This window comes from Bos taurus, chromosome 14 (assembly GCF_002263795.3).
Source record: "Bos taurus isolate L1 Dominette 01449 registration number 42190680 breed Hereford chromosome 14, ARS-UCD2.0, whole genome shotgun sequence".
NCBI lineage: Eukaryota > Metazoa > Chordata > Mammalia > Artiodactyla > Bovidae > Bos > Bos taurus.
The window spans coordinates 54774736-54801052 of NC_037341.1; the positions used below are offsets into that span (position 1 = coordinate 54774736).

At 44.0% G+C, this 26317-nt stretch overlaps 1 protein-coding gene across 9 annotated transcripts in view; it reads left to right on the forward strand.

Moving 5' to 3' along the window:
- SYBU (syntabulin) overlaps nt 1-26317 on the forward strand; it is a 129340-nt gene that overhangs the window by 70235 nt on the left and 32788 nt on the right. For 6 of the 9 annotated variants that reach the window (XM_010812148.4, XM_005215596.3, XM_025001763.1 and 3 more), the window contains one exon: nt 1439-1498. The exons of 2 other annotated variants lie outside the window; for them this stretch is intronic. In XM_010812148.4, coding sequence (XP_010810450.2) covers nt 1439-1498 — 60 coding nt within the window. 9 annotated transcript variants of the gene reach the window in all.

The following is a 26317-nucleotide window of genomic DNA, read 5'->3' on the forward strand; positions in this document are numbered from 1 at the left end:
TGAGGAAGAAATCCTTTATTTCCTATTGGTTCCTGGTAAATGTCAGTCAAGATGAATTTGTTGTCTTTTGCTTTGGTATAATATGAAAAAGAAAGGAAATGATACACAGTGGAGAAGACAGCATAGGAGAAAGATGGATATTATAAAAGAGATGTTAAGTACCCCTTTTTATGCCTTTTATGCTCTTTTATATACTTAAGACAGAGACAGTGTGTTCAAGAATGTCATATAATTATTGTATTGTTGTTATTGAGTCGCTAAGTTGTATCCAAATGTAATTATGGTCAAGAAATAAACCATTACCTTGTGTATTCAGAAACTAGAATGTCCTTCCTCTCTTCCCCAGCTCGGCTGTCCTTTTAAAAAATTAAGATATAATTCACATACTATAAAATTCACCCCTTTAAAGTGTACATTTCCAGGGTATTTAGTATATTCAAAAGATTGTACAAACATTACCACTGTCCAATTTCAGGGCACTTTTATATCCCTCCAAAGAAGCCCCATACCCATGAGACGTCACTGTCCACTCTTCCTTTCTCCCAGCCCCTGACAACGACTTACGTGCCCTCTGTCTGATCTGCCTGTTCTGGACATCACGTATAATGGCATTGTATAATCTATGGCCTTTTGTGTTTGGCTTCTTTTGCTTAGCATGATGTTTTCAAGGTTCATGCACTAGCCCGTCATTCTTTTTATGGCTCAGTAATATTCTACTGTATCAGTATACCACATTTTAAAGTAAACTTTTGGTGAGAAATTTTGGATGTACAGAAAAATTGAGCACCCAGTACAGGGTTCTCATATCCTCTACCATATCTCATATCTCATATCTCATACCACTACCTCCAGCTTCTTCTATTATTAACATCTTGGCTTAGTGTGGTGTCACACCACATTTTGCTTATCCGTTCACAGTTGATGGACATTTGGGTTGTTTCCACTTTTGACCTATTGTGAATAATGGTGTCATGCACAGTCACATACAAGTTTTCATACAGACTTTCAGTTCTCTTGGGTGCATACCTAAGACTGAAGTTTCTAAGTCATATGGTAACTCTATGTTTAACCCTTTGAGGAACTGCCAAACTTTTTTCCCTAATGGCTGTACTACCTTACATACCACCAGCAATGTCTAAGGGTTTCAGTTTCTCAGCATCCTTATTAACAGTTGTTATTGTCTATCCTTTTGGTTATACTTACTCTAGTGAGTGTGAGGCAGTATTTCATTGTGCTTTTGATTTCCATTTCCCTGATGGCTAAAGATGACGAGCACCTTTTCATGTGCGTGTTGGCTGTTCGTGTATCTTCCTTGGAGAAATGTTCTCAATTTTCTTTTAGACAGTTGGGAGCAGTCACCAATAGATTCTGCTTCTTGCGGCATACAGGATGTGAGTTTAAGAGCAGAAGCCCTGTCATCCTCTTTTTGTATTCCTAGCACACAGGGTCCGGTGTGTATCGAGGGCACAGTCGACACTGGTTAACCTCAACAGCAAAGGTAGGCTATGGCATTGAGAATGTAAAATGCTGCAGGAAAGAGTGTCGGCTTTGGGGGTGGCCAAGGAAAAATAGATTTTTATTGTGAAGATATTGTAGGGTTTGAATGCAACCTGAAATTATTTCACTTCTGTTATTCACCACCCACCACCTTCCCTGACGGAGAAGGCAATGGCACCCCGCTCCAGTACTCTTGCCTGGAAAATCCCATGGATGGAGAAGCCTGGTGGGCTGCAGTCCATGGGGTCTCTACGAGTCGGACAGGACTGAGCAACTTCACTTGCACTTTTCCCTTTCATGCGTTGGAGAAGGAAATGGCAACCCACGCCAGTGTTCTTGCCTGGAGAATCCCAGGGACAGCAGAGCCTGGTGGGCTGACGTCTCTGGGGTCGCACAGAGTCGGACACGACTGAAATGACTTAGCAGCAGCAGCAGCACCTCCCCCGATCCCCACCTCATCCTCAAAACATTTTACAGTGGTGACTATACAAGTAAACAGTGAAACAAGACACGAGTGTGGTGCAGCAAGAACAAACTAAGTTAAAAAAACTTAGTCTAAACTAAGTTAAGACTATCCTTGGCCTTCCCTGGTGGCTCAGTTGGTAAAGAATCTGCCTGTAATGTGGGAGACCTGGGTTCGATCCCTGGGTTGGGAAGATCCCCTGGTGGAAGGCACAGCAAACCCACCCCAGTATTCTTGCCTGGAGAATCCCAAGGACATAGGAGGCTGTCAGACTACAATGCACAGGGTCACAAAGAGCTGGGCACGACTAAGTGACTAACACTTTTCACTTTCACTTCAAGACTACCCGTGCCCTTCCTTGTTTCAGTGGTCATCATATGCTCAGTCACTCAGTCGTGTCTGACTTTGTGACCATACGCACTGTGGTCCTCCAGGCTTCTCCGGCCGTGGGATTCTCCAGGAAAGAATGCTGGAGTGGGCTGCCATTTCCTCCTCCAGGGGATCTTCCCGATCCAGGGATAGAACCCATGTCTCCTGCACTGCAGGCAGATTCTTCACCGCTAAGGCCCAGGGGAAGCCTTGTTTCAATAATCATCATAAGAATAGTCATATCTTAATGAAGGTTAATCATATCTGTGTGTATGCACAGAATTCACCCTGAGCAAGTCTTGGTTCCTACAGAAGATACGTGTTGAATATCAGCTACTTGTCTTGCTGAGGATGTTTAAGTAGAAAGTACAGACAAAAAGACTAACAAGGAGTGAGTGGGGAGGGAGGAAGGAAAAGAAGGAAGGAGGAAAGAAAGGAAACACGAGTTGTTCTTCATGCTGTTTCGATAATAATGGATCCTTTGAGAATCCTGAAGGCCATGGACCCATATTCCAGAAAAATATGCACAAAATATCACATACTATTTCTGGGTTTTATGGGCCCCCTTTATTAGGATTTTTAACTCCTAGTTAATAACCCTGCCCAGGGGCAGAGCCTGAAATAGCACCTTTGTCAACTGCTTCTGATTTAATCACCTAAGCAGTGCTGACCTCAGGATCTTTTGATTTATTTGCATTTGATCAAGGTCACAAGGGTCCCTAAAGTGTATTTTTCAGTTGCCTGAGGTTCCTAATGTCATCACTAAAAGGCATTGCTTGAGCTTTTGAATGGGTCCCTATCTATAGGGACCCATTGGTTCCCAGTGGTGGTGCTGGTTTAGTCGCTAAGTCATGTCCGACTCTTGCGACCCCATGGACTGTAGCCCGCCAGGCTCCTCTGTCCATGGAATACTCCAGGCAAGAATACTGGAGTGGGTTGCCATTTCCTTCTCCAGTCTGTACGGTAAGCTCTTTGTATTTAAAGCAGTCTGCACTGGGACCTATAGCTCTCTGAATTTTCAGCAGAATAAACCTGTCAGTCTCGTAACTAAGAAGAGAGAAACCCAAGACACAAGGGCCTTGGGTTACTCCAAAATCTATAAAATGCAGAGAATCCGTCGTTAAACCACAAGAAGATACTGCTCACCAGTTATTAAAATGTTCCACTTCCTCCACAGCCCCAGGTGACCATCTCCCCTCAGCCTAAACTCATCTTCCACTCTTGATGTATGCTCTACTTTTTTAAAATAAATCAACTCATTAGAACCAATACCAGTTTATTAAAATAGCAAGCAATTAGTCTCCTACACAGATGCTCCAGGGCCCTTTAACATTAACCTGGGCCCATTTAATTTTAGGTCTGTTGTTCTAGATTCTGGAAACTGCTGTTCACCTTAGAAAGGAGTTATTGAAATGCCCCTTTGGTTGTTCAGATAAGAACTAATAATGTTGTATGTGTGTGTGTGTGTGTGCTTAGTCACTCAGTCATGTCCAACTCTTTGCAACTGCATGGACTATAGCCCACCAAGCTCCTCTTTCCATGGTGATTCTCCAGGCAAGAATACTGGAGTGGGTTGCCATTCCCTCCTCCAGGGATCATCCCAACCCAGGGATCGAACCTGCATCTCCTGCATTGACAGGCAGATTCTTTACCACTGAGCCACCTGGGAAGCTCCATAGTAATGTTGGCTGGGTACCTAATGCAGAAGGAGAAGGGAACTGTGTCACGGGATGCCAGGAAGGGCTTAGAAAGGTAAGCTGAGCACACCCGCACCTCCCCAGCAGGGCACCACGGCACTCACAGCATGGAAGCCTTGCCTTCTAGGCAGGACTCGTGCTGGACCTTCTCGGAGGCAGTGCGCCTTCTGTCATTTTGGCTTCTATCACTTAATGCCTATTCAGATTTAATTAAAAATTGCCACCAAACAGTGAAAGAAAATAACCCTGCAGTCAGTTGGATAATGGCTTTGCCTTTTTCATGTTTTCATGAGTCAACTCAGCAGACATTCAAGACTGTATCTCTAGAGCCTAATACGATGTCTGTCATGACACAGGTGTGCAGTAAATCCTTCAATGAGAATGGAATGATGTTTAGTGTGGGAGGAGTATGGGAAAGATAGGCAGAGATGACCTCAGCATCATCCTTGCTCTTGGGGACCTTATCATTCAAGACAGAAAACTGTACAATAAAGCTGGGCTATAGTACAGATTAAAAGGAAGGGAATGAAGGCATGCTGTAGGGACCTCTTTATAATAATTCATTTTTATTGGAATATAGTTGATTTACAATGTTGTGCTAGCTTCTGCTGTACAGCAGAGTGAATTAGTTGTACATACACATGCTGTGCTATGCTAAGTTGCTTCAATCCTGTCCGACTCTGCAAGCCTATGGACTACAGCCACCCCCTCCCCTTCTCTGTCCATGGGATTCTCCAGGCAAGAATACTGGAGTGGGTTGCCATTCCCTCCTGCAGGGGGTCTCCCTGACCCAGGGGTTGAACCCACGTCTCTTATGTCTCCTGCACTGGCAGGCAGGTTCCTCACCACTGGTCCACCTGGGAAGCCAGTACATATACATATATTCTCTCTCTTTTTTAGGTTCTTTTCCCGTAGAGGTCATTACAGTGTACTGAGTAGAGCTCCCTGTGCTGTAGAGTAGGTAGGTCCTTTTTAGTTATCTATTTTACGTGTATTAATAGTAGTGTATGGGCTTCCCAGGTGGCGTTAGTGGTAAGGAATCTGCCTGCCAATGCAGGAGACATAAGAGACGTGGGTCCCATCCCTGGGTCTGGAAGATCCCCTGGAGTAGGAAATGGCAATCAACTCTGGTATTCTTGCATGGAGAATCCTATGGACAGAGGAGCCTGGCAGGCTACAGTCCATAGGGTCACAAAGAGTAGGGCAAGACTGAAGCAGCTTAGCACACACGCATGCAATAGTAGTGTATATTTGCCAATACCATTACTTTTTGAGAGATCTACATTGTTAGCATTCCTTCTCTCAGATGCTTATCCTGATTTTAGTCCACAGTCAGTTTTCCTGATGAGATTGTTGTCACCCAGAAAGGAAAGTTTTAATTGGATTTCTGCACTAGAACATTAAATGATTTTCCTGGGCCGCCTTTAATGCTTGATTGTCTACTTGGGGAGCATCTTAACCCAAAGGAGAAAAAGACCCAGTGTCAGTGTTCTACAAATGCAAGTACTAAATCCTTCCTATACAAGGCTTGTGGGAAGCTAAGGAAACAACTACACAATTTGAACAAATAATTAGAAAAAGTGAAAGGGAGGAAAAAAAAAATACCTGCCGTTTAAGGAGGTAGATCAAGAGCAAATGGTTAGGGTCATTATAATTGAAAAGAAATCCACATTTAGAAACTGAAATGTTGAAATCTACATTTGAAAGATGTCACCGCCACCATCAGAATTCAGACTTAGTATTCCCCTGTCATCAGACACCACCCAGGCTATTGAAATCAGAAACCTGGCCAGATGAACTGTAATAACCTCACCACAGTAACAGAGGATGGGTGACTTTAAAAAGACGATTTCCCACTTTCAGAGACATTTGCTAGAAAACTCAGAAGGCACGAACTGGATTGATGATTAATCAACACTGGTTTAAGGAGATGGAGGCTCCTTCGCATGCAGCCAATGGCCCGCAGGTGTTCCCATGCTTATCAGGGGCATCGTCCCTTTCACTTCAAAGTTAGTCCTGTCGAATAAAAGGGACAATGTACAGGGTGGGGCGTGAGGGGGGCATATGTTCTTACAATAACTTGACTACAGAGAGGACACTCAAGAACTTAGCTTACAGTTCTCCGCAGGTTACCCAGCTTGTGGTTTCTTGGGGGAAAACGTGTGAATGGATGGGTGGGGTGGGGCTGCAGGGATACCTTACTAAACACCAGACTCAGGAATCCAGTACACCAGGCTCACAGCTTCATGCCACCTCTTTAACAGTGCACTCTTCAACTACTTGTTATCTTCCAGAAACCTTGTGTTTGGCATCTTTAGAATGGGTTATTGTGTCCATTAAACAGATTAAAGAATGTAAGATGCCCAGCGTTCCATCTGGCACAAAACAATTCCTTAGTAAATGTTAATAACAGTCATTTGTTGCTCTTAAAATAGCTATCAGAGATTCCTTGCACTTTGTTTACAAGGAGTATCCTTGAAACTATCACACAGAACTTATGTTTATTAAAACAAAATTCTAGCATGTCATGTTCTCCCAGTTCATATAAAACAAGAGGAGTGTTTGCTGTTGGAGGACACTGGAGAGAGCGTGAGTTGATTGACAGATGATGGTTTGACAATGAGGAAAGAGAAAATATGAAAGGGAAAATATGTAAAAAGCAAACAAAAGACCACTAAAAAGCATGACAGCCTATTAAATGTTTTGTAGCACTTGTGTGTGTATGTGTGCTCAGTTGTATCTGACTCTTTGTGACCCCATGGGCTGTTGCCTGCCAGGCTCCTCTGTCTGTGGGATTTCCCAGGCAAGAATGCTGAAGTGAGTTGCCATTCCCTACTCCAGGGAATCTTCCTGACCCCGCATCTCTTGCATCTCCTGCACTGGCAGGCACATTGTTTATCACTAGCACCACATGAGAGGCTTCTTATAGCACTTAATGCAATACTTAATGTTCTAGAAACAGACTGAGTCATTGTGATGGTGTAGTTGGCAGAAAATTATGTGTATGAGGGCAGGAAAATTCCTGAAGCATTTTAGAAATATTTTCATAGAATGGAAAAATTAAAATTTTAGTGCTAAAAGAGATTTGGGTTTTATGGAAACATTCTGCATTCTTTGGCAGACAGTGCTTTTCTAATAGCTTATAGTTTCAAAGGTCTTTCAGCAGCAAAGCCCAATCTCAAATAAAGTCTTTAGTCTGTTTCAGATGCTAAACATATCTGGAAGACTATATTAGATGTAATCGTGTGCTTGCATGACTCTGAAATTTGATTTAAAATTGTTGTAGCCCATATTTATTGAGACTTAACTGTCCCAGGCAAAATTCCAAGGACTTTACTCATTTAATCCTAATATCAGTGTGAGAAGAGGGTATCATTGTCCCCTCTTTTACAGATGGAGAAACTGGCATAGAGAAGCTAATTCATGCAAGGTCACAGTCTGTAAATGGATTCTAAACAGTGTAGTTTTGCTTTTGACTCTTAACTACCACACTGGTCGTAAGGTCCAACTTCAAAGGAAAAATTTTAATTGTAACAGGGAAGTATGACAATTGAGAAAGATGTGTTGATATAAGACAGGGATTTTTTAAAAAAAATATCTGTGGAGCCCTATAGATTATCTGATACAGTCCATATACTTATTATGCTGGCTGCTGCTAACCAAATCAATGACCCTCAATGTAACTTCAATGAAATACAGAAAATTGAACACAGGAGGCTATTTGGATGCAGATCAGGAAAATAAACCATGAAGATGTCAACATCAAAGGATGTGAGGGTCTTCAGAGTTTTCCATTTGATCATGATCTACTTCTTTCTCTACTTGTCACAGTGTTTAATGTGCCGCCCTGTGTGTCATTAATAGTTTCATAAACAATGATCATTAGGTTTTGTCAACTTAAACAGGAGCTTTTGCACCGATACTGAAGTGGATCTCTGAAACTTTCACTCTGAGAGAAAAAATGCCCCCCCAGGAATCAGCACAAAATGTTTTATGATGAGCTGCTGTATAGTCTGCCTCTTCTCCCCAGCAGAGACCAGACGGGTGGAAAAAAAATGCTGAACTGTGATGAGGAGCCCTGGGTGTTTATCTTTATCGCAGGGTTACTTACATATTTACTCTCATGGCTTCCTCCCATCTGTGCCTTTGATGGTGCACCCAATCAATGTGATGTGGCCAAATGGTCTGCTAATGGTTTTCCCATAAGAATTAGTGAGTTATAATCCTCTTCTTCTCAGAGGTGACTGCTGTCCACATCCCAGGTCTACTGGGATTTATTGCACCTACAGTGTTATAGCTACCGATTTGGGGGCTCGCCAGATGCTTCCTAAGTGCTCTAATGTGCTGAGAACAAAGCAATAGTGGTATCTCACACATAGCAGATGCCCCAGCAGACCACACACCCACCATTAAAGATGTTTATCGACTACCAGCCCAAGAGAAATAAACCTGAAAATGTATTTTACACACAAACCTATAAACTAAGAGTTATAAATCATGCAGATATATGCTTTAGGTTGGGCTTCTCCCCCACTCCCAGCCAATTGAGAAGAGTTATTGAGGAGACCACATGTACAGAAATGAGCTTAATTAAGGAAACCCATCCAGTATGGGGCTTCCCAAGTGGCACTAGTGGTAAAGAACCCGCCTGCCAACGCAGGAGATATAAGAGACGCGGGTTCAATCCCTGGGTCGGTAAGATCCCCTGGAGAAGGGCATGGCAACCCACTCCAGTATTCTTGCCTGGAGAATCCCAGGGACAGGGGAGCCTGGAGGGTTATAGTCCATAGGGTTGCAAAGAGTCAGACACAACTGAAGCGACTTAGCATATAGCACAACCAGTATGGGAATGGCAACAGCTTGGAGTCCTTCCCTGTCGTGAAGAGGCAGAGAAAGGTCAAGGTACCAGAACCCAGAGCCAGAGAATTCCCAGGCTGCATGTGAGGGAACCATGCACTTTGGTGGCAAAGTGTTAGCTGCTCAGTCATGTCTGACTCTTTGCAACCCCGTGGACTGTAGTCCATGACGTGCTACAGCCCACGGGGTCAAAAAGAGTCAGACACAACTGAGCTGACTGACTGGACTGTAGGCTACTAGGCCCCTCTGTCCATGGGATTTCCCAGGCAAGAGTACTGGAGCGGGTTGCCGTGTCCCCTCCAGTGAATCTTCCCGACCCAGGGATCGAACCTGGGTCTCCCTGCATTGCGGGCAGATTTTTACCATCTGAGCCACTAGGGAAACCCAGCAAAACAATGTGCCTAACAAGAAAGGAGGTAGAGGGAAAAGTACCCTGACTTCTCTGTCTTCTTTGTCTGTATAATTAGGTGGGTGGCGTTTGGGTGGACTGGGCTACTGGTGGAAGTTATGTGTTGAACCAAACTTAAGTAAGTTTGTTGGGGTAATTCAGTGAATTACAGTCTTCTACCACCTGAACCTGTGTCTAACAGCAGCCAAGCAGTAGGCAGTGTTGCTGCAGGTCACAGTTAAGTGAGGTGAGCTTCAGGAAACTGGCCACAGTGGACTTACAATCCAAGACGTTTTCAATTCAAATCCATTACATGGACTAGAATGTCTGTGGCTTTGCAGGAAGGTGATTTTTGTGTAGGAGCCTAAAAGACAGCAAACCTCACTCACTTCACCACCTATAAGGGTTCTGCTCAACTTCAGTTTGAATCCTGGCTGTACACTGATTGACCAGCTTTCACTCATTCACTCAACAAGCATTTACAAAGCATTTATTCTGTGCTGACACCATTGTTCCAGGCTTTCAGGACAGAAGGAGGGGAAAAAACAAACGAGATGCCTGTTCTCTTGGAACCTGCCTGATATAGGGAGATGGCTGATACACAGGCAGACAAACAAGATAAGTTCAGATAGTGACACTTAAAAGGGAAGGCTATAGCCAGTGATGAGCATTGGGCAGGGAGTGTCTGGGGAGGTGACATTTGAGCTGAGAACTTAGTCATATTCCTTTGCACTTGCGGAGGGTTTGCAGGGACAGTGAGTGAAGCAGTGAGCTAGGAAGAAGAAAGAGTAATTGCAGGTGAAGTCTGCATCAAACAATGGGAACCTACTGGCCAGTTTTGAGAGAGACATAATTTAATATATGGGTTTCCCAGGTGGCTCAGTGATAAAGAATCTGCCTGCCAACGCAGGAGTCACAGGAGATGCAGGTTCCACCCCTAGGACAGGAAAATTCCCTGGACAGAGGAGCCTGGTGGGCTACAGTCCATAGAGCACAGAGTCAGACACAACTGAGCATGCTCTCAACGCAACACAATTTAGTGTATATGTTCAAGGCCCTTTTGGTTGCTCTGAGGAGCCTGCATTTTCAAGAGATGAAACTGGAAGCAGGTTAATGAAGGAGAAGGCAGTGAAAACAGAGCCAAGTGTAGGAAACAGTGTATATGAGAGAATACAAGGTCCTGCATTTTCCTAATGAGATTAAAAATGTTTTATTTGCTAACTTGCATAAACCTTTAGAGATGGATGAAATAGTCAATAGCTGGTAGGTTTTTTAAATTTATTTTTTTAGTTAAACATACAAATGTATACTCTATTATTTATTTAGAAGCAGGAATCTTGTTATTCATCATTAATATAAAAAATTTATTGCCCTCCTCATCCCTGGAGCTAGTTTTCAACTCAGGTGTCTTTTCCAATGTCTTTTCCAGAGCAAGTTATCTTCACTTCTGCCCAATTTGTTTGATACAAAGCCATTTTGAATTCATATCTGGAGCTCTCATTGAACATTATTTTCAAGCCTATGAGTACTGTGAGGGTAGCTGTTAAGTTAATGTAAAAAAAGGCTCCCAAATCCAGAGGTTAAAAACTAGACAGAAGCTGATCTTCGTCATAAAACAGTCCCTAGGTGTTTGGGGGACTGAGGCTGGTAGGCAGCGTGTCAGGTCGGCTGTCCTTCTCCAGGAAGAAGGAGGGAGAGAGGGACCAGGGGATACTCACCCAATCACTCTACCGTCAGGGCACAGAAGTGGCACACGTCATTTCCAATTATATCCCAGGACATCTGAGTCAGCTGGGCATCTATTATTATGGAAGAAGGAAAGAATGGGGATGGACATTGGACGACAGCTAGCAGACCATCACAGCACCCATGGAGAGCGTGGGGGCAGCTGGTTTTTCTGTTCCCCTGTAAATGCAATGTCGGTATCCATCAATACCCAAAGCTATTCAGTTACTGAGTCCAGTTAGCAAAGAGTATGTTTTTTTTTTTTTTTCAATCTCCACAACTTAACCTTTGATTATTGCTATTTAATAGCAGAAGCAGCAGAGCATGAGATTGTTGGATGGCATCACCGATTCAATGGACATGCACTTGGGCATACTCAGGGACACAGTGAGGGACAAGGGAGACCAGGCGTGCTGCGGTCCATGGGATTGCAAAGAGTCAGACACGACTTAGCGACTGAACGACACTGCTATTTAAGCTGATCTTTAAAAAAGGCTGGAGGAGTCATACCAGTCATACCACAGGAATAATTACAAAATCTGCTTTTGAATTTCTTGGCCCCTTTCATTTTAAATAATCCCGTCAGTCGACCCCTGAAGGCAGCCCAAAACAATACTGATTGAGGTCGATTCAGTCCCCTGTGTCTTTTTCAAATGATACTTTTTGTTCAAAGAAGGTAATTATAAGAGAGATCTCTATAATAAGAGGCTTTGGAAAGACTTTAAAATAAGGAGCTTGCTTTTGTGTGAGGTAATTGTGGGAAGAGAGTGCCTCACCTTATATTTAGGTATTGAATAGGGTGCACCACGTCACTTGCCAAGCAGTGGGAGACAGGGGAGTTCATATGCCAGATAGTTTCTTTTGTAAATATGAGGAAATGATTTCTCTTTTGTCATATGGAGGAATAATTACTACTTATCTTTCTTATGTTGCTGTGAGAATCATAAAATGCCGGGGTCCAGCCCCGGCTGATCCAGGGTATTCGAAGCGGGGACAGCGTCGGCGAGGGTCAGGATACAATAGCTTCAATTAGATATTAATTAAAGATATAAAGAGTAATAGAATAAGGATAGCTCAGTAGGAAAATTCAGTGGAGAAAAGAGGCTGAGTAGCTTGGTTTACGTGGGAGACCAATAAAACTTCAAGACAAGAAGCTTGCACCACTTACGTAGGCCGCAGGCATCCTTCCGTTCTCCCGAAGGAGAGGAGACACTGAGGCCTCCCCGGTCGGATCTTAGAAGCCCAGGCATAATTAGTAAGCATGGTGGGTTCCGCGCTCCAGATGGAGACTCAGCCAGAATGAGAGAGAGAGCGACATGGGGAGACCAGTATTTCGAGAAACTGATCCCAATTCTTTATTTTACATGGTCTACATTTATACACTGAGATGTTATGCAAAAGTCACGTGGGGTCAGCAGTCCTGACTTTTATCAAAGTCAGGTGCTTCATACAAATGTATACAGAGGTCTTAGGGGTGTTACATCATCTTCTGGCAGGGGGCCTGCTGACAATTTATGACCCTCTCCTTGTGACAGTGGTCAGTCAACCAGGACACTTATTTCTCCAGGGGTGATTATTCTTAAAACAGACGCCACCCAAATAAAGTTACATTCCTATAGGGTGAGGGTGTAGTGGGTTTTAGTTAAGGAAAGAATTTACTTAGCCTAAGGTCCAACGTGATTAATATCAAAGGTTAATACTTATTTCTTCTATATATTCATTAATGTGTGTAAGGGCAGGGGATATGGAGACTTAGCAACAAACATTGGCTCAACAAATGAAAAACCCTTCACCAATACAATTTCTAATCAGCCCACTATACTTATACTAATAGTTTTCTAACTTTTCTAAGGAACCTGTTTTTAGAAGGTTTAAAGCATCTTGTGCCTCTCATGGTTGGGAGGCTGTGAGCAATCACATGTGGCTGGACAAGCCTGTCAGGCAGGCCAGAGAACCTTCAGAGGAGTTTGTAGGTTAAAACACTCTTGTCACGCCCAGGAGTTTTTATTAACTGGAGCTCTAGGTTAACTCCTTCTCCAAAAGAGGTGGTGGGGGACAGCCCCCTGTAAAGTCAGAGGTGTAGGTGAGAGCACAAAGTAGTAAAGTAGGCAGGCTCTGGTTATGGGGGTAGTTGCTCGAGGATTTCCAGGGGGACTCTGAGGCTCGATCCCGCCTTTGTGTATGTCGAGCCTCCTTCCTCATGACCTTTGCCACGGGCGGAGTACCTCACTCTGGCCCCCAACAATAAAACATGTTACGTATGTAACAGAGTACAGGCCTACCTTAGAGATTTTGTGGGTTTGGTTCCAGACCACTGCAGTCAAGTGAATATTGCAATGAAGTGAGTCATGTGAATTTTTTGGTTTCCTAAAGTGTATAAAAGTTATATTTACTCTCTACTGTAGTATATGAAATGTGCAATAGCATTGGGTCTAAAAATATATACATTTAAAAATACTTTATGCTATCATATGCAGACCGTCATCTGACAACTCACAGTACCACATACCTTCAGGTTTTTAAAAAATGCAGTATCTGCGAAGCACAATACAACAAAACACAGTAAGGTGAGATATGCCTGTATGTGCATCGAGTAAATACTGCACGATGCTGAGAGGTAAACGTGCACGTCTTACACCTTTGCAAAAATCAGTGTCAGCATTTGGCAAGTGTTTGTAGTTACCGTATTTTCCTGTTCTGCAGTGTGTGCTCAGTAAATGATCATTATGGTGATTAAATGAGCAAAGTTTACAAATAGCTCAACTTTAAGGTATTTGAATGCCCGCTTCCCATCTTGTTTGCATTGGTCCTATTTATCACAGTTACTTTCTTAGTAAGAATTATTCTAATATAATAAAGGGCTTTTCTGGATGCTTAATAAACATCTTGGCTCTGAGCAAACTCCTGTTTGGAAACACTGTGCTAACAGTTGTCTCAGACAGCCTTCAATTCATTTTCTCCCTTGAGAACAATGATTGTCTCCTGGTCCTCCCTCCCAGAGAGAACTGTGAAGTGCCTTGCATATTTAAATAGCTGGAAGTCAGGAAGTACACTGAAAAATTTCCTCAAAGTGTCACGTGCTTGCCATTACATGTAGGAATGTGTTGGGTTTTGATGTAATTTCTTCCTTGCTCTTTGGGATATAAAGGCTCTTAAGTGTTGCTCTATAATTGTCAAAGATTAGCCTTGACTGTCCTGTAGGCCTTTACCTCTGTTTGACAATTTGATGTTTCCTTAAATGCTTTGTGTCCATTCATGAGGGCGATGGTTTCATTTGAAATGCTGCAGTCACCAGGGAGAAGCTCTTGTGCTCTCTCCTGATTGGCCAGCCTCCCCTCTGCCTCCTGTTGCTATGGTGCCCAGCAGAGTAACTTCCTTGCCCTGTACAAGTAGGAGGCTCAGTCTCCATGGATACCCCACTCTGAGACTGTACTCCACGGAGAGATGAGCTGAGCTGCACATACTGTATTTCTGCACAAGACATACCCCAGCCTGTGGTGGGAGGCTGTTTGCAGAGGCAGTGTTTGCCATGAAAGTCTACGGAGCTTATCTTCTAAGTAAGTCATATTAGTCACAGTAAGTAAATAATTATATTGGATCCCAGAGGATACGTTCTTTGTGTATATGTGTGTGTCAAGTTACTTGTGGTAGGCTAAAAATGTAGTCTGGAAACAAATTTTCAACCGTCTGCCTTTCAGATATCCTGAATGCAGAGTCTGAAACTAAACTTTGAAAAATACACACCTATATTGTTTTAAATACCCCTTGTCATTTGTGAATCTGCCGTTTGAGGCAAATGGGAAAAGATGGACATGGATGATCACACTTGAGAATGCTCTCCTAACTCTCGCCTTGCATGCTGCATTTGTAAATGCAGAGCTTGTCCTTGCCCAGTGACGTGCTATGGGAATAGACGAGCACAGGCACAATTAATGCTAATTGGCCCTGCACACAGTGTGCAATGGGGCCTCTGTGTAGGCTGAGACTCGATGTATTTATTATCAAGAGTGATCTTGCTTATGTGCTCATCTCTGCCAGTTCACCATGGAAATTACTCAGAGACCATCTCTCTAGCCAGTTTTAATTTATTTTTCTCATATAGTGTTCAGGAAAAATTCAGAAACTCTTCAGGTCCGTGGAATTTGGATGGGGAAGAATTTTGTGTTTATTAATGATTTGCTCTAACATTTCCACTTTCTTGTACCTTCCAAGAGCATAAGGGTTGGGTTTGCAATGTTGTAAAACACATGAGTCATCTTAGAGCAATTTTCATCTGCTGGGTGAATGATTAATGCCTGTGGTGTTAAAATTAATGAGTGGAAACAAAAGACTATACGTATGGTTACCCCAACTTAGTTCAGTAATTCTAAAATTACATTAAATTAGATCTTCAGACTGTCCACAGTAGGTAGCTGGCGTCTAGCAGCTCTAGACAAAAAGCAGAATATACACTGTACTGGTGTAAGAGTGATTCATTTTTAGTTATATAGAACAGTGAGCACAGACTGTCACGCTAGATTGTAAATGTCTCTTATTTTCTGTACTCATGACTAACCATTCATGTAGAGGAGAACTGGTGTAATGTCATCTCTTCCAGCTGTTAGTCATGGCTCAATTTTAATTGCCCCAAATGATGAAAAGTCACCACCCTTTGAGGATGTGAATGTCCTGGTGACTCCTCTGGCTCTGATTTTGTCACTGAGGTCAGACTTTAGGTCACTGTCTTAATATTTTATAAATATAATTTCCACTCATCAAAGGGGCAGCAGACAAATAAAAGTTCATGATACACTCTGTAGTGATCATGGCTTTAAAGACATGGAAACAATGTCGATGACACTTTCTGCAAAATTTCTCACCTCATTAGTTGTGGCTCAGCTGGTAAAGAATCTGCCTGCAATGCGAGAGACCTGGGTTCGATCCCTGGGTTGGGAAGATCCCCTGGAGAAGGGAAGAGCTACCCACTCCAGTATTCTGGAATGGAGAATTCCATGGACTGTATAGTCCATGGGGTTGCAAAGAGTTGGACACGACTAAGCGACTTCCACTTTCACTTTCGGTATTATAGGCTCCATTTCTCGTTTTCAGTGTGTCTGTGACAAATTCTCCTGCCCATCTCTGCAAACCAGCAGAGTATGGGAATTTTTTCAGCCTCAAAATACTGGAATTTGCTGTTTCCTCATCTATATCAGTTCAGTTAAGTCGCTCAGTTGTGTCCAACTCTTTTCAACCCCATGAACCGCAGCACGCCAGGCCTCCCTGTCCCTCATCTATATACTGAACTAATAATAGTACCTATGACATAAAGCTACTTTGAAAATTCAGTGACACCATCAGTAGCACATGACATATACTAAATAGTCACTGCTGTTGTATTATGATTACTGTAAGCATCGTTATGATCATTTTTACAATCACTTGTAGTTAAGGGAGCGTGTATTGAAGAGTTTGAACAGTTCTTTGGTTTGATTCCATTCAGCTTATCAAATTTTCTAGCAAATACTAAGAACCTAACCGTGTGCTTGGTGCTTGGTTTTCTGATGGAAATTATGACATTCAATGTACTTGAAAATGTAGACAACAAAACAAAACGTGAGATGTGCAGTAGTTTTTTCTTTTCAAATGTGTGGCTTTCTGTTTTTGTCAAATGGCCGTATCTAGATCTACACAAGGAAATGTTTGCCAATTCATTTTGCTGCCACTAACGGATATGTAAGAGTCCACAGCAGATATGTAAGCTAAAAGGGGCTGGGCTATAGCTAAGTGTAGTTAATAGTTATACCTTGAATTAAAAATGTGACATTTAAAAACTTAGGTTCAGATTCTAAGCTCACTTCCTTTCCTGAAAAGTTTTCCATTCAGAGTGCAATAAATGACATATTTTGAATGAGAGCCGTTTCATTAAGTTGAGTTTTGGGAGTGATTAGAAAGGAAAGGAAAGGGAAATGATTGATTAATCTGTATAAAAATAGGCCCCATGCTGGGGTTTTTCCTTTTGCACTAATCCTCTGTGACATCCGAACCAAAAAAAAGAGTAAAGCCAATGCCATATGTGCAGAGCCTGCTGGTGCTGATTTTAAAACACATGAAGAGTTGACCCAGATAATATTTTGCAGTTTTATTTTCATTACAATGTCATGTTCATTTTCCATTTCTTCTTTCTGGCATGTTCTCTTCCTTCCATCTGTTTGCCCTGGAAAGAACGTGGCATGTGGAATAAGGGCTATACCAATTTGCTTGAATGGAAAAAAAGGGGCGGACATTTGTAGAAGGTGATTTAATATGAGGTCTCTAGAGGTTGAGACCTGGGACTCACTATCTGTCCAAACATAGAACTAAATATATTTTGCTAAACCTAATTTCAGATGCAATATCACTCAAGTAATGAAGCTAGAATAAGACTTCTCTTGGAATATTTCAAGGCAAAAATCAAATCCATAACAACATCCCACTAGCACGGCCACCTTTTATCTATATGACACTGGTCTGTGACAACATAATCCCCGCTTTCCTTTTCCACTGTCTTTAGTCAGACAGGCACATGCTTCGACGATGCACAATTTGTCGAGCGTTTGTTAGGTGACTGGAGCTGCTGTCATGAGTTGGGGATCACGTCCTTCTGTGGACATCTGAGGAGCATTCTGAGGTCTCAGTTGGCAGTTCTGTTTGCTGAGTCCTTTTTTATCTGAGGGAGTTTACAGCAGTTTCAGAGGGAGGGCTGTTCCCTTGTCCTGTGTGGTGGCAACATTATTCAGGGAAACTGGATCTTCCTGCAGGTTTTGCTTCTTGTGCTCACCCTTGTGGCTGAGATAACGCAGGCTCTGCAAGCCTCTGCCAGGAAGATCTGATTTCTGCCCCGGCGACTGGCGGGCCTGACTGTTCTTGAGAGATGGAGGCTGTGCCTGAACCTGATCCTGGGTTCCTACCTGACTTCAGTGCTTTCCCCCCCGTGTTTGCAGAGGAAGCAGAGGATTCAGGCTGAGGGGCTTTGGTCCTCTTTAGTGCAGTAGAGAGCAGTAGTTCAGGATCTATGGGCCATGCCATGGTCTCCTATATGGCCGAGCCCAGCTTACCAGGGATAGTGGAGGGGTTTTGTCTGTGCAGAGCTGGGGCCTTCTTGAGTTTGGGATGAGATTCTCCAGCTTTGCATTTCCAGCCTTTCTTTTCTCTTCTGTCTCAGTCACCACTTAACAGATCTGAACCCAGTGTGTGTATGTGTGCTAAGTTGCTTCAGTCGTGTCCGACTGTTTGCAACCCCGTGGACTGTAGCCCGTCAGGCTCCTCTGTCCATGGGATTCTCCAGGCAACCCAGTAATGCTCCTCATTTGTTGTTTCAGCAACTCTTTATTGATGTGCCAGCCAGTGAGCCAGGCACGGGAATACAACAGTAAGCCAGGAGCGCCACATATGTGTGGGATGTGATGTGTTTCTGGGGAAGGTGCTGAGTCCCCTGAGTGTACCGAGGAGGACCATGGAACCCAGACTTTGGAGTTCTGGGAAGGGTCTCGGGGAAGTAATGCTAGATTGACACTTAGAAAGGGTAAAACTAGGTTTTTAAGTGTGAAGACACTCAAGGATCTGAATTTTACATGCCATTGCTGTTAACTTTAGTACTACATACTTTCTTGTTATGCTTTACCTGCTAAGTCATGTCCCACTCTTTTAAGATCCCCAGGGACTGTAGCCCGCCTGGCTTCTCTATCCATGGGATTTCCCAAGCAAGAATAATAGAGTAGGTTGCCATTTCCTTCTCCAGAGAATCTTCCTGACCCAGGGCTCCAACCCAAGTCTCCTGCATTGGCAGGTGGATTCTTTACTACTGAGCCACCAGGGAAGCCCCGTGTACTTCCTTTGGAGTTTAAGTTCTATTGTCATGGCTACCATGTTGCAGTTAACATGAGTCTTTCCTCTGCTAGGATGTGAGCCTCTTTAGGATGTGGACCATGTTTTTCCCCTTCTTTCCTTCCTTCTTTCATTCTTGCCATCCCCCACATTTTGTTTTTATTTTAAATAATTCATGCTGCCTTGTTTCTTTCTTTTTAAATATTATGTATTTAATATACTGCCCATAAAGAACAGATATAACATGTGTAAGCTATGCCATGCTGTGCCATTCTAAGTTGCTCTGTCGTGTCAGACTCTTTGTGACCCCATGGACTACAGCCCACCAGGCTTCTCTGTCCATGGGATTCTCCCGGCAAGAATGCTGGAGTAGATTTCCATTCCATCCTCCAGGGGATCTTCCTGACCTAGGAAGCCAATCCACATCTCTTCAGTTCAGTTCAGTCACTCAGTCGTGTCCGACTCTTTGCAACCCCATGAATCACAGCACGCCAGGCCTCCCTGTCCATCACCAACTCCCAGAGTTCACTCAAACTCACATCTATCGAGTCGGTGATGCCATCCAGCCATCTCATCCTCTGTCGTCTCCTTCTCCTCCTGCCCCTAATCCCTCCCAGCATCAGAGTCTTTTCCAATGAGTCAACTCTTCGCATGAGGTGGCCAAAGTACTGGAGTTTCAGCTTTAGCATCATTCTTTCCAAAGAACACCCAGGACTGATCTCCTTTAGAATGGACTGGTTGGATCTCCTTGCAGTCCAAGGGACTCTCAAGAGGCTTCTCCAACACCACAGTTCAAAAGCATCAATTCTTCGGTGCTCAGCTTTCTTCACAGTCCAACTCTCACATCCATACATGACCACAGGAAAAACCATAGCCTTGACTAGACATCTCCTGTATTGGCAGGTGGGTTCTTCACTGCTAGTGCCACTTGGAAAGCCCATATATAAGCTATAGAAAATAATAATAAAGCAGGCACTGTGACCCATCTTCTGCTGTAAGAATTACACCACTGAAGCTGCCTACAGGCTCTTCCAGATCTCATTCTTGGCCTTTCCCCAGAGGTAACCACTACATTGAAATGTGTGTTTTATCAATTCCTTTCATTTTAAAAATAATCTCTACCACCTTAGGTGTGTGCCCCTACAAATATGTTGGAGCCCAAGGGTAAAATTTAAACATGGAGCTATCTGCCTTTGTGCTCTCCCTAAGTCGCACAGGGCCTAGAACTTAAGAGGTTCTCATTGGATGTTTGTGGACAGATGGATATGCCCTTGTAGAGCCTGGAAGATATCTTTGTGATGCTATACACCAAGGAGATACTGGAATTCAGTTTTAGTCAGTTTGTTCCTTTTGAGCCTTGTTGGTTTTGTTCCTTTGGGATGCTTATGGATGTAGGTCACAGAAATGAGTCACACACTGTTTAATTGTTTGGGGAGACTTCCTACTTGGGCTTCCCTGGTGGCTCAGTGGTAAAGAATCCACCTGCCAATGCAGGAGACGTGGGTTGGATCCCTGAGTCAGGAAGATCCCCTAGAGAAGGAAGTGGCAACTCACTCCAGTATTCTTGCCTGGGAAATCCCATGGACAGAGGAGCCTGGCGGGCTACAGTCCACGGGGTTGCAAAGAGTCAGACACGACTTAGCAACTAAACAACAAAAAACTTCCTACTTATCCTCTTCATTTCACTGCCATGCAAACAACTGTCCAGTGGTCCTAAAGAGAGTGGCCTTAATGTTTTTTTTCATAATCTGTTTTGCCTTTCCATTCCATTGTGGCTTTTCTTAGAACAGTGTGGAATGGGGAGGAGAGAGGTGGAGAGACTAAGGAACACTGAGTACACTTGAATTAAAAGTTAACTTGCATCGGGGGGTGGGGCAGAGGAGCCGGGCAATCAAAGGGTTGGCTGGGGAACGCGTGCTCCGTGCCAGACGTCACTTTGAGTTGAGAGCCTGGGGAAGGTTCCATTAAACAAATCCATGGAAATGCAGAGCATAATTTGTGTGCAGAGCATAATCTGATGGTGAGAGAGCTTCATTCTTTTTAAATGCCAGGCACCACACAAGAACCAGCAGAGAACATTTTCAGGGGGACATTCAAAAACATTTTGTTCAGAAGCTTGAGAGTCTCAGTAGTTTTCAGTGGGTTAAACAATGGGGTGAGGTGACCTTTGGAGCTTGCTGCTGGGAGCTCAGCTTGTTTGCAGAATGCCTGGCCTCTGCCCAGGGAGCACCCAGCTCTGAAGGCGCAGTGGGAGCATGGCCTCTGGGTGAAGTCCCCTCCCCAGAGGTGCCAGGCTCTGCTGGCCTTGATCAGGTGTCCCAGGGCGAGAGTGCAAGAGCTGGTTCACCTGCCTCACACCTGCTTTCCTCCTAGCCCATCCCTGCACTCATCCAGATATCCTCTTTTGTGTTGCCAGGTCCTTGCCAGAAACATTTCCATGTGACTTCATTTTTCCCTCTCTCCCCGATTCTCACTTTAGTTTCTTGAACACACATCTGAATTTAAACAAACCCCATGAGACCTTTCATTGCTCCATTTGCTTGCTTTTGTTCTAACACTATGTACAGATGCCAGGAATTGCCAGAATTTACCCAGCTTGTTTGTTTTTATTTTGTTGACATTTGTGCTTGCAAATAAAAAATATTTGTGTTAAAGATTGATTGCGTGCTCAGTTGCTCAGTCATGTCTCATTCTCTGTGACCCCGTGGACTGTAGCCTGCCAGGCTCCTTTGTCCATGGAATTTTCCAGGGAAGAATACTGGAGTGGGTTGCCATTTCCTTCTCCAAGGGATCTTCCTGACCCAGGGATCAAACCCGGGTCTCCTGCATTGACAGGTGGATTCTTTACTACTGCACCACCTGGGAAGCCCCCTTACAGCCTACTCTCCAGAAAATATTACACAGTGGTGAAGGTAGCATTGATCGTGGAGCATGGTCAATCCATTCTGATTAGAGAATTCAATTTTTCACATAGTCCTCGGGCCATATGAGAAACATTTTTTCCTTTCGTTTGGCAGAGAGAATTACTGCACATATGGCCGTTTCAGTTGTTCTTTTGTGTGGGTAGCACTGCGGTCAAGTGTGTAACATAAGATCAACATGAACGTGTTCGTCGCTCAGTTGTGTCCGACTCTTTGCAATCCCATGGACTATAGCTCACCAGACTCCTCTGTCCATGTAATTCTCCAAGCAAAAATACTGGAGTAGGTTTCCATTCCCTTTTCCAGGGGATCTTCCCAACCCAGGGGTCAAACTTGGGTCTTCTGCATTGCAGGCAAATTCTTTACCATCTGAGCCACCAGGGAAACCCAGGGTAAGATGAGGTGTCTCTTAATATTTAACTTGCTCTGTGCTTTTCCTGTTTTAAATCCTTTTGTACAACTGGGGTTTTAACTGATTTTGAATCTATGCAGTTAACTTTGTGAACCTAAGAGCTACGTGGAGAGGAACTCTGTAGACAGGGTGCTTTCCCCCTTAGATACAGCCTGGCTCCGAACTGTAACAGTCACCTGCCTGGCCTTCCCACCTCCAGTCCCTCCTGCAGATTTCACTGCTGCAAGATCTCCATAAAACATCAGTGTATTCATAATAAAGCCCTGTTCAAAACTCGCCATGGCTCCCTCTTGCCTTCAGAGTAAAGGTCCTTGTTGTTGTTCAGTCGCTAAGTCATGTCCAACTTTCTGCAGCACGCCAGGCTTCCCTGTCCTTCAGTATCTCCCAGAGTTTGCTCAGACTCACGTCCATTGAGTCAGTGATGCCATCCAACCATCTCATCCTCTGCTTCCCTTTTTTTCCTTTTGCCTTCAATCTTTCCCAGCATAGGCCCTTAGCATAGCTTTACATTCTTCAACTCTCTTCAACTCACCTTTGTGGCTGCATTTTCTCATCTGATCACTATATCCCAGCCAAAGAAGGGGTTCAATATATGCTAAATATGCCCTGTGTTTTCCTTCCTCTGGGTTTCAGTTCATACCACCCCCTTCACCGAAAGTCCGCTCCCTTCTGTACCCCCAGCACTTAATCACGTTCTCCCGACTGCTCAAGGCATCTCTCCCTTGACATTGTCCCTGCCCTCTTCTGCTCACACAGCCGAGAGGGTTTCTTCCTCCTCTGTGGTCCCCTAATGCCCTCTCTCTATCTTGCACTCAGCATGTCCTCTCATCTCCTAGTTGTTTGTCTCTGAAGCTCGTCTCCTCCTGAGAAGAGCCTTGTGCCCTGGAACCATACTTCTTGTTTCCTCCCCCGAGTGCCTGTGCACAGCTCAACACACATTTGAGTTGAATGCTATCATTTTGGTTTCCAGATCTTAGATCATTGTGAATTCTGATGACAAGGTCCCAAGCAGCGTGGACAAAGAAGAAAGCCAACTCTGGAGTCAGACTGACCAGCTCTGCTGTTACCAGCTCCGTGACTTGGAGCAAGTTCCATCACCACTCAGAACCTCAGTTTCTTCTTTTACACCCTGTATGTCTTTAGAACAAATGTCTTTAGATTCAAGAAAATATCAGAGGTAGGTTAAGTAGGCTTTTAGTACACAGCGGTTAGTAACGTTCGTGTCTGACTCTGTTGTCTGTTGCATTAGTTATCCCTTCAAGGTCTGTGTAATCTCTAGTCTGCCATCAGCACCAGGCCATCCATGCTTTCATCTGTGTCATTAATAAGGCATGTTAATAGGATAAGGGCAGATACAAAGCCAGGTGACACATTACTAGAGATTTCCCTCGAGGTTGGCAGGCAATCCATTAGTCAACATCCTTTGGGTCCTGAACTGTGCTGCCATCCAGTTCCCATGGCAGCCTTGTTCATAAGACTTTCCGAAGTGTTGTGGCTAATTGCCTGCTGAATTCCAGGTAACCCATTTGTGTGGCCGCCCCAAATCATAGCACCGTCAGGAAAGGAATGAAATTTTTTTATGACTATAGTCATATGACTTCTCTTTCTGGCTTCTACTTATCTTATGATGGGACCTTTCCTACAGTTTTACTGGAGATCAACACCAAATGTAGCAGTTTGTGATTTCCAGGATTTATCGTTTCTCTGCTTTGATAACCTCTGTACTTTTTGTTCATCACCAACCAGCTACATCTCTTCCTTTCTGATTTCCCCAAAATTGGTGGTATTTCCACAGTCATATCTGTAAGTTCTTTTAGTACCTTCCTTCACTCAGTAACTATTCTTCTGAGTCTCCTCTGTCAGGTACAGTGTTTAGTTTTGGAGGATACAGTGATGAACAAGACAGAGGTCTTCCCAAACTGCATGGTTTTTGCGTGCTAAATTTGGGGCTGAAAACTTGAATTTTAAGAAATTTAAGCATATGGGTAGGTAGGTATGCGTGTGTACTCAGTTACTTCAGTCGTATCCAACTCTGTGCAACCCTATAGACCGTAGCCCACCAGGCTTCTCTGTCCATGGGATTCTCCAGACAAGAATACTGAAGTTGGTTGTCATGCCCTCCTTCAGGGGATTTTCCCAACCCAGGGATCAAACCCACATCTCCTGCATTGCAGGTGGATTCCTTACCACTGCCACCACCTGGAAAGCCCTATTGGTAGGTAGGATTGGAGGGAATATTTATCCTAACCATAAAGAACAACAGGCTGTCAACCCAAACTGAAAGGAGAGAAAGAGGAAGGTAACTCAGTCGAGAGCCTTTCCAGGCGCCCTTGCTGAATACTGAGTATGGAGGAACTTTCAGTGTTATGAAGCCTTTCAAGGCCATAGCAGCTACTGTGTATTCAGTGCTGCATTAGACATGGGTGCAGTCATAGGGGAGCCCTCAAGGAGCTGACAATGGGCTGGGAAATTACAGACGGTTGCAGTGCAATGAAATGAATGCTCATTAAAATTCTGGGTGGGGTGAGAGCATAAAGGAAGGGCTTCTGATCTCTTTCCTGAAGGAGTTAAAGGTTAAAGCTAAGCTGAGACCTGAAGAACAGGTAGTAGCCAGGCCCAGAGGGAAAGAAAACTCATCCTTCCAGGTGGAGGGAACAGCTTTTGTGAAAACTGGAGTCCAGAGATGGTTGTGCTGCCTTCCAGAAATGTCGATGGTTCCACCAGCCGGGGTGCAGTTGTGGCAGTCGGGACAGATTCTATGGACGGCTTGTAGATTATGCATTGAAGTTTGGATTTTATCTTCAGGACATGAGCACCATTAAGGGTTTCAACAGGGGAATCACCTAATTAGATTTATGCTCTGGAGCAGCCTGGAAGATGGAGTGCTCGGGGCCACGATGAGCAGCTGGATTACAGTGGGTGGTGGTGTCATAATTCTGGTAAGAAATGATCGTGGCCTGGGGTGGAGCATTCAGGATGGGAAGAAGCAGACAGATCACGGAAGTTACTACAGACAGATTCGAGTAGATGGCTGCAATCTATAGTTAAATATTGAAAACCAGAGCCATTTACTGTAGTGGTTCTCAGACTTTAGCATGCATAAAAGATCGCCTGGGCATTTGTAAAAATGTGTGTTATGGGAATGACTTGAGGAAATGTCAGTGGACAGATTTGGGATGTAAGTCAAGAATCTGTGTTTTCAGCAAGTGTCCAGGTGACACTGATGCAGACGGGCCTCAGACCACACCGTCAAAAGCCCCGCTCTATGAGAGGTTTTAAACTGGCAGTCTCTTAAGCGTATCCATGATTGTTAACTTCTCATTTAAGAATGAAGCATCAGTCCTATTTTTAAAAACTTATGTATTTAATTATTTATTTCCGGCTGTGCTGGGCCTGTGTTGCTGCACCGGCTTTTTCTCTGGTTGCCGCGAGCAGGCCTCTCATTGTGGGGGCTTCTCTTGTGGAGCACAGGCTCTGGGGCGCTGAGGCTTCAGTAGTTGTGGCCCTTTGAGTTACTGCAGTCCAGGCGCTAAAGCACAGCTCCATAGTTGTGGCTCACAGGCTTAGCTGCTCTGAGGCGTGTGGGATCTTCCTGAATCAAGGCTGGAACCCATGTCTCCAGCATTGGCAGGCAGATTCTTACCACTGCACCATCAGGGAAGCCCCAGTCCTATTATTTTTGTTGAGAATAGGTGAGTGGCTCAGCCTGATGGGTTCAGGTGCTAAAAAAATTTAAAAAGGGCTGTCTCCTGGCTAGTGTGGTCTGTGTTCACTAATTGTTTGCTCTCTGGTAAGCGATGCGGGGCTTCCCAGGTGGCTCGGTGGTAAGGAATCCACCTGCAATGCAGGAGACTCGGGTTTGATCCCTGAGTTGGGAAGATCCCCAGAGGAGCAAATGGCAACCCACTTCATTATTCTTGCCTGGGAAATCCCATGGACAGAGGAGCGTGGTGGGCAACAGTTCATGGAGTCACAAAGTCAGACATGACTTAGTGACTAAAACAAGGGAGGCAGAACAGAGGGTGATAATCTTATTAAGACTCCTACAGCAGATGGTTTGTAAATGAATTTTCCAAAGTTTCAGCAAGCCCTTTGCTTGAGCAAGCCAGCAACCACTTATGAGGAAAATAAAATCTCCCAGCTCTT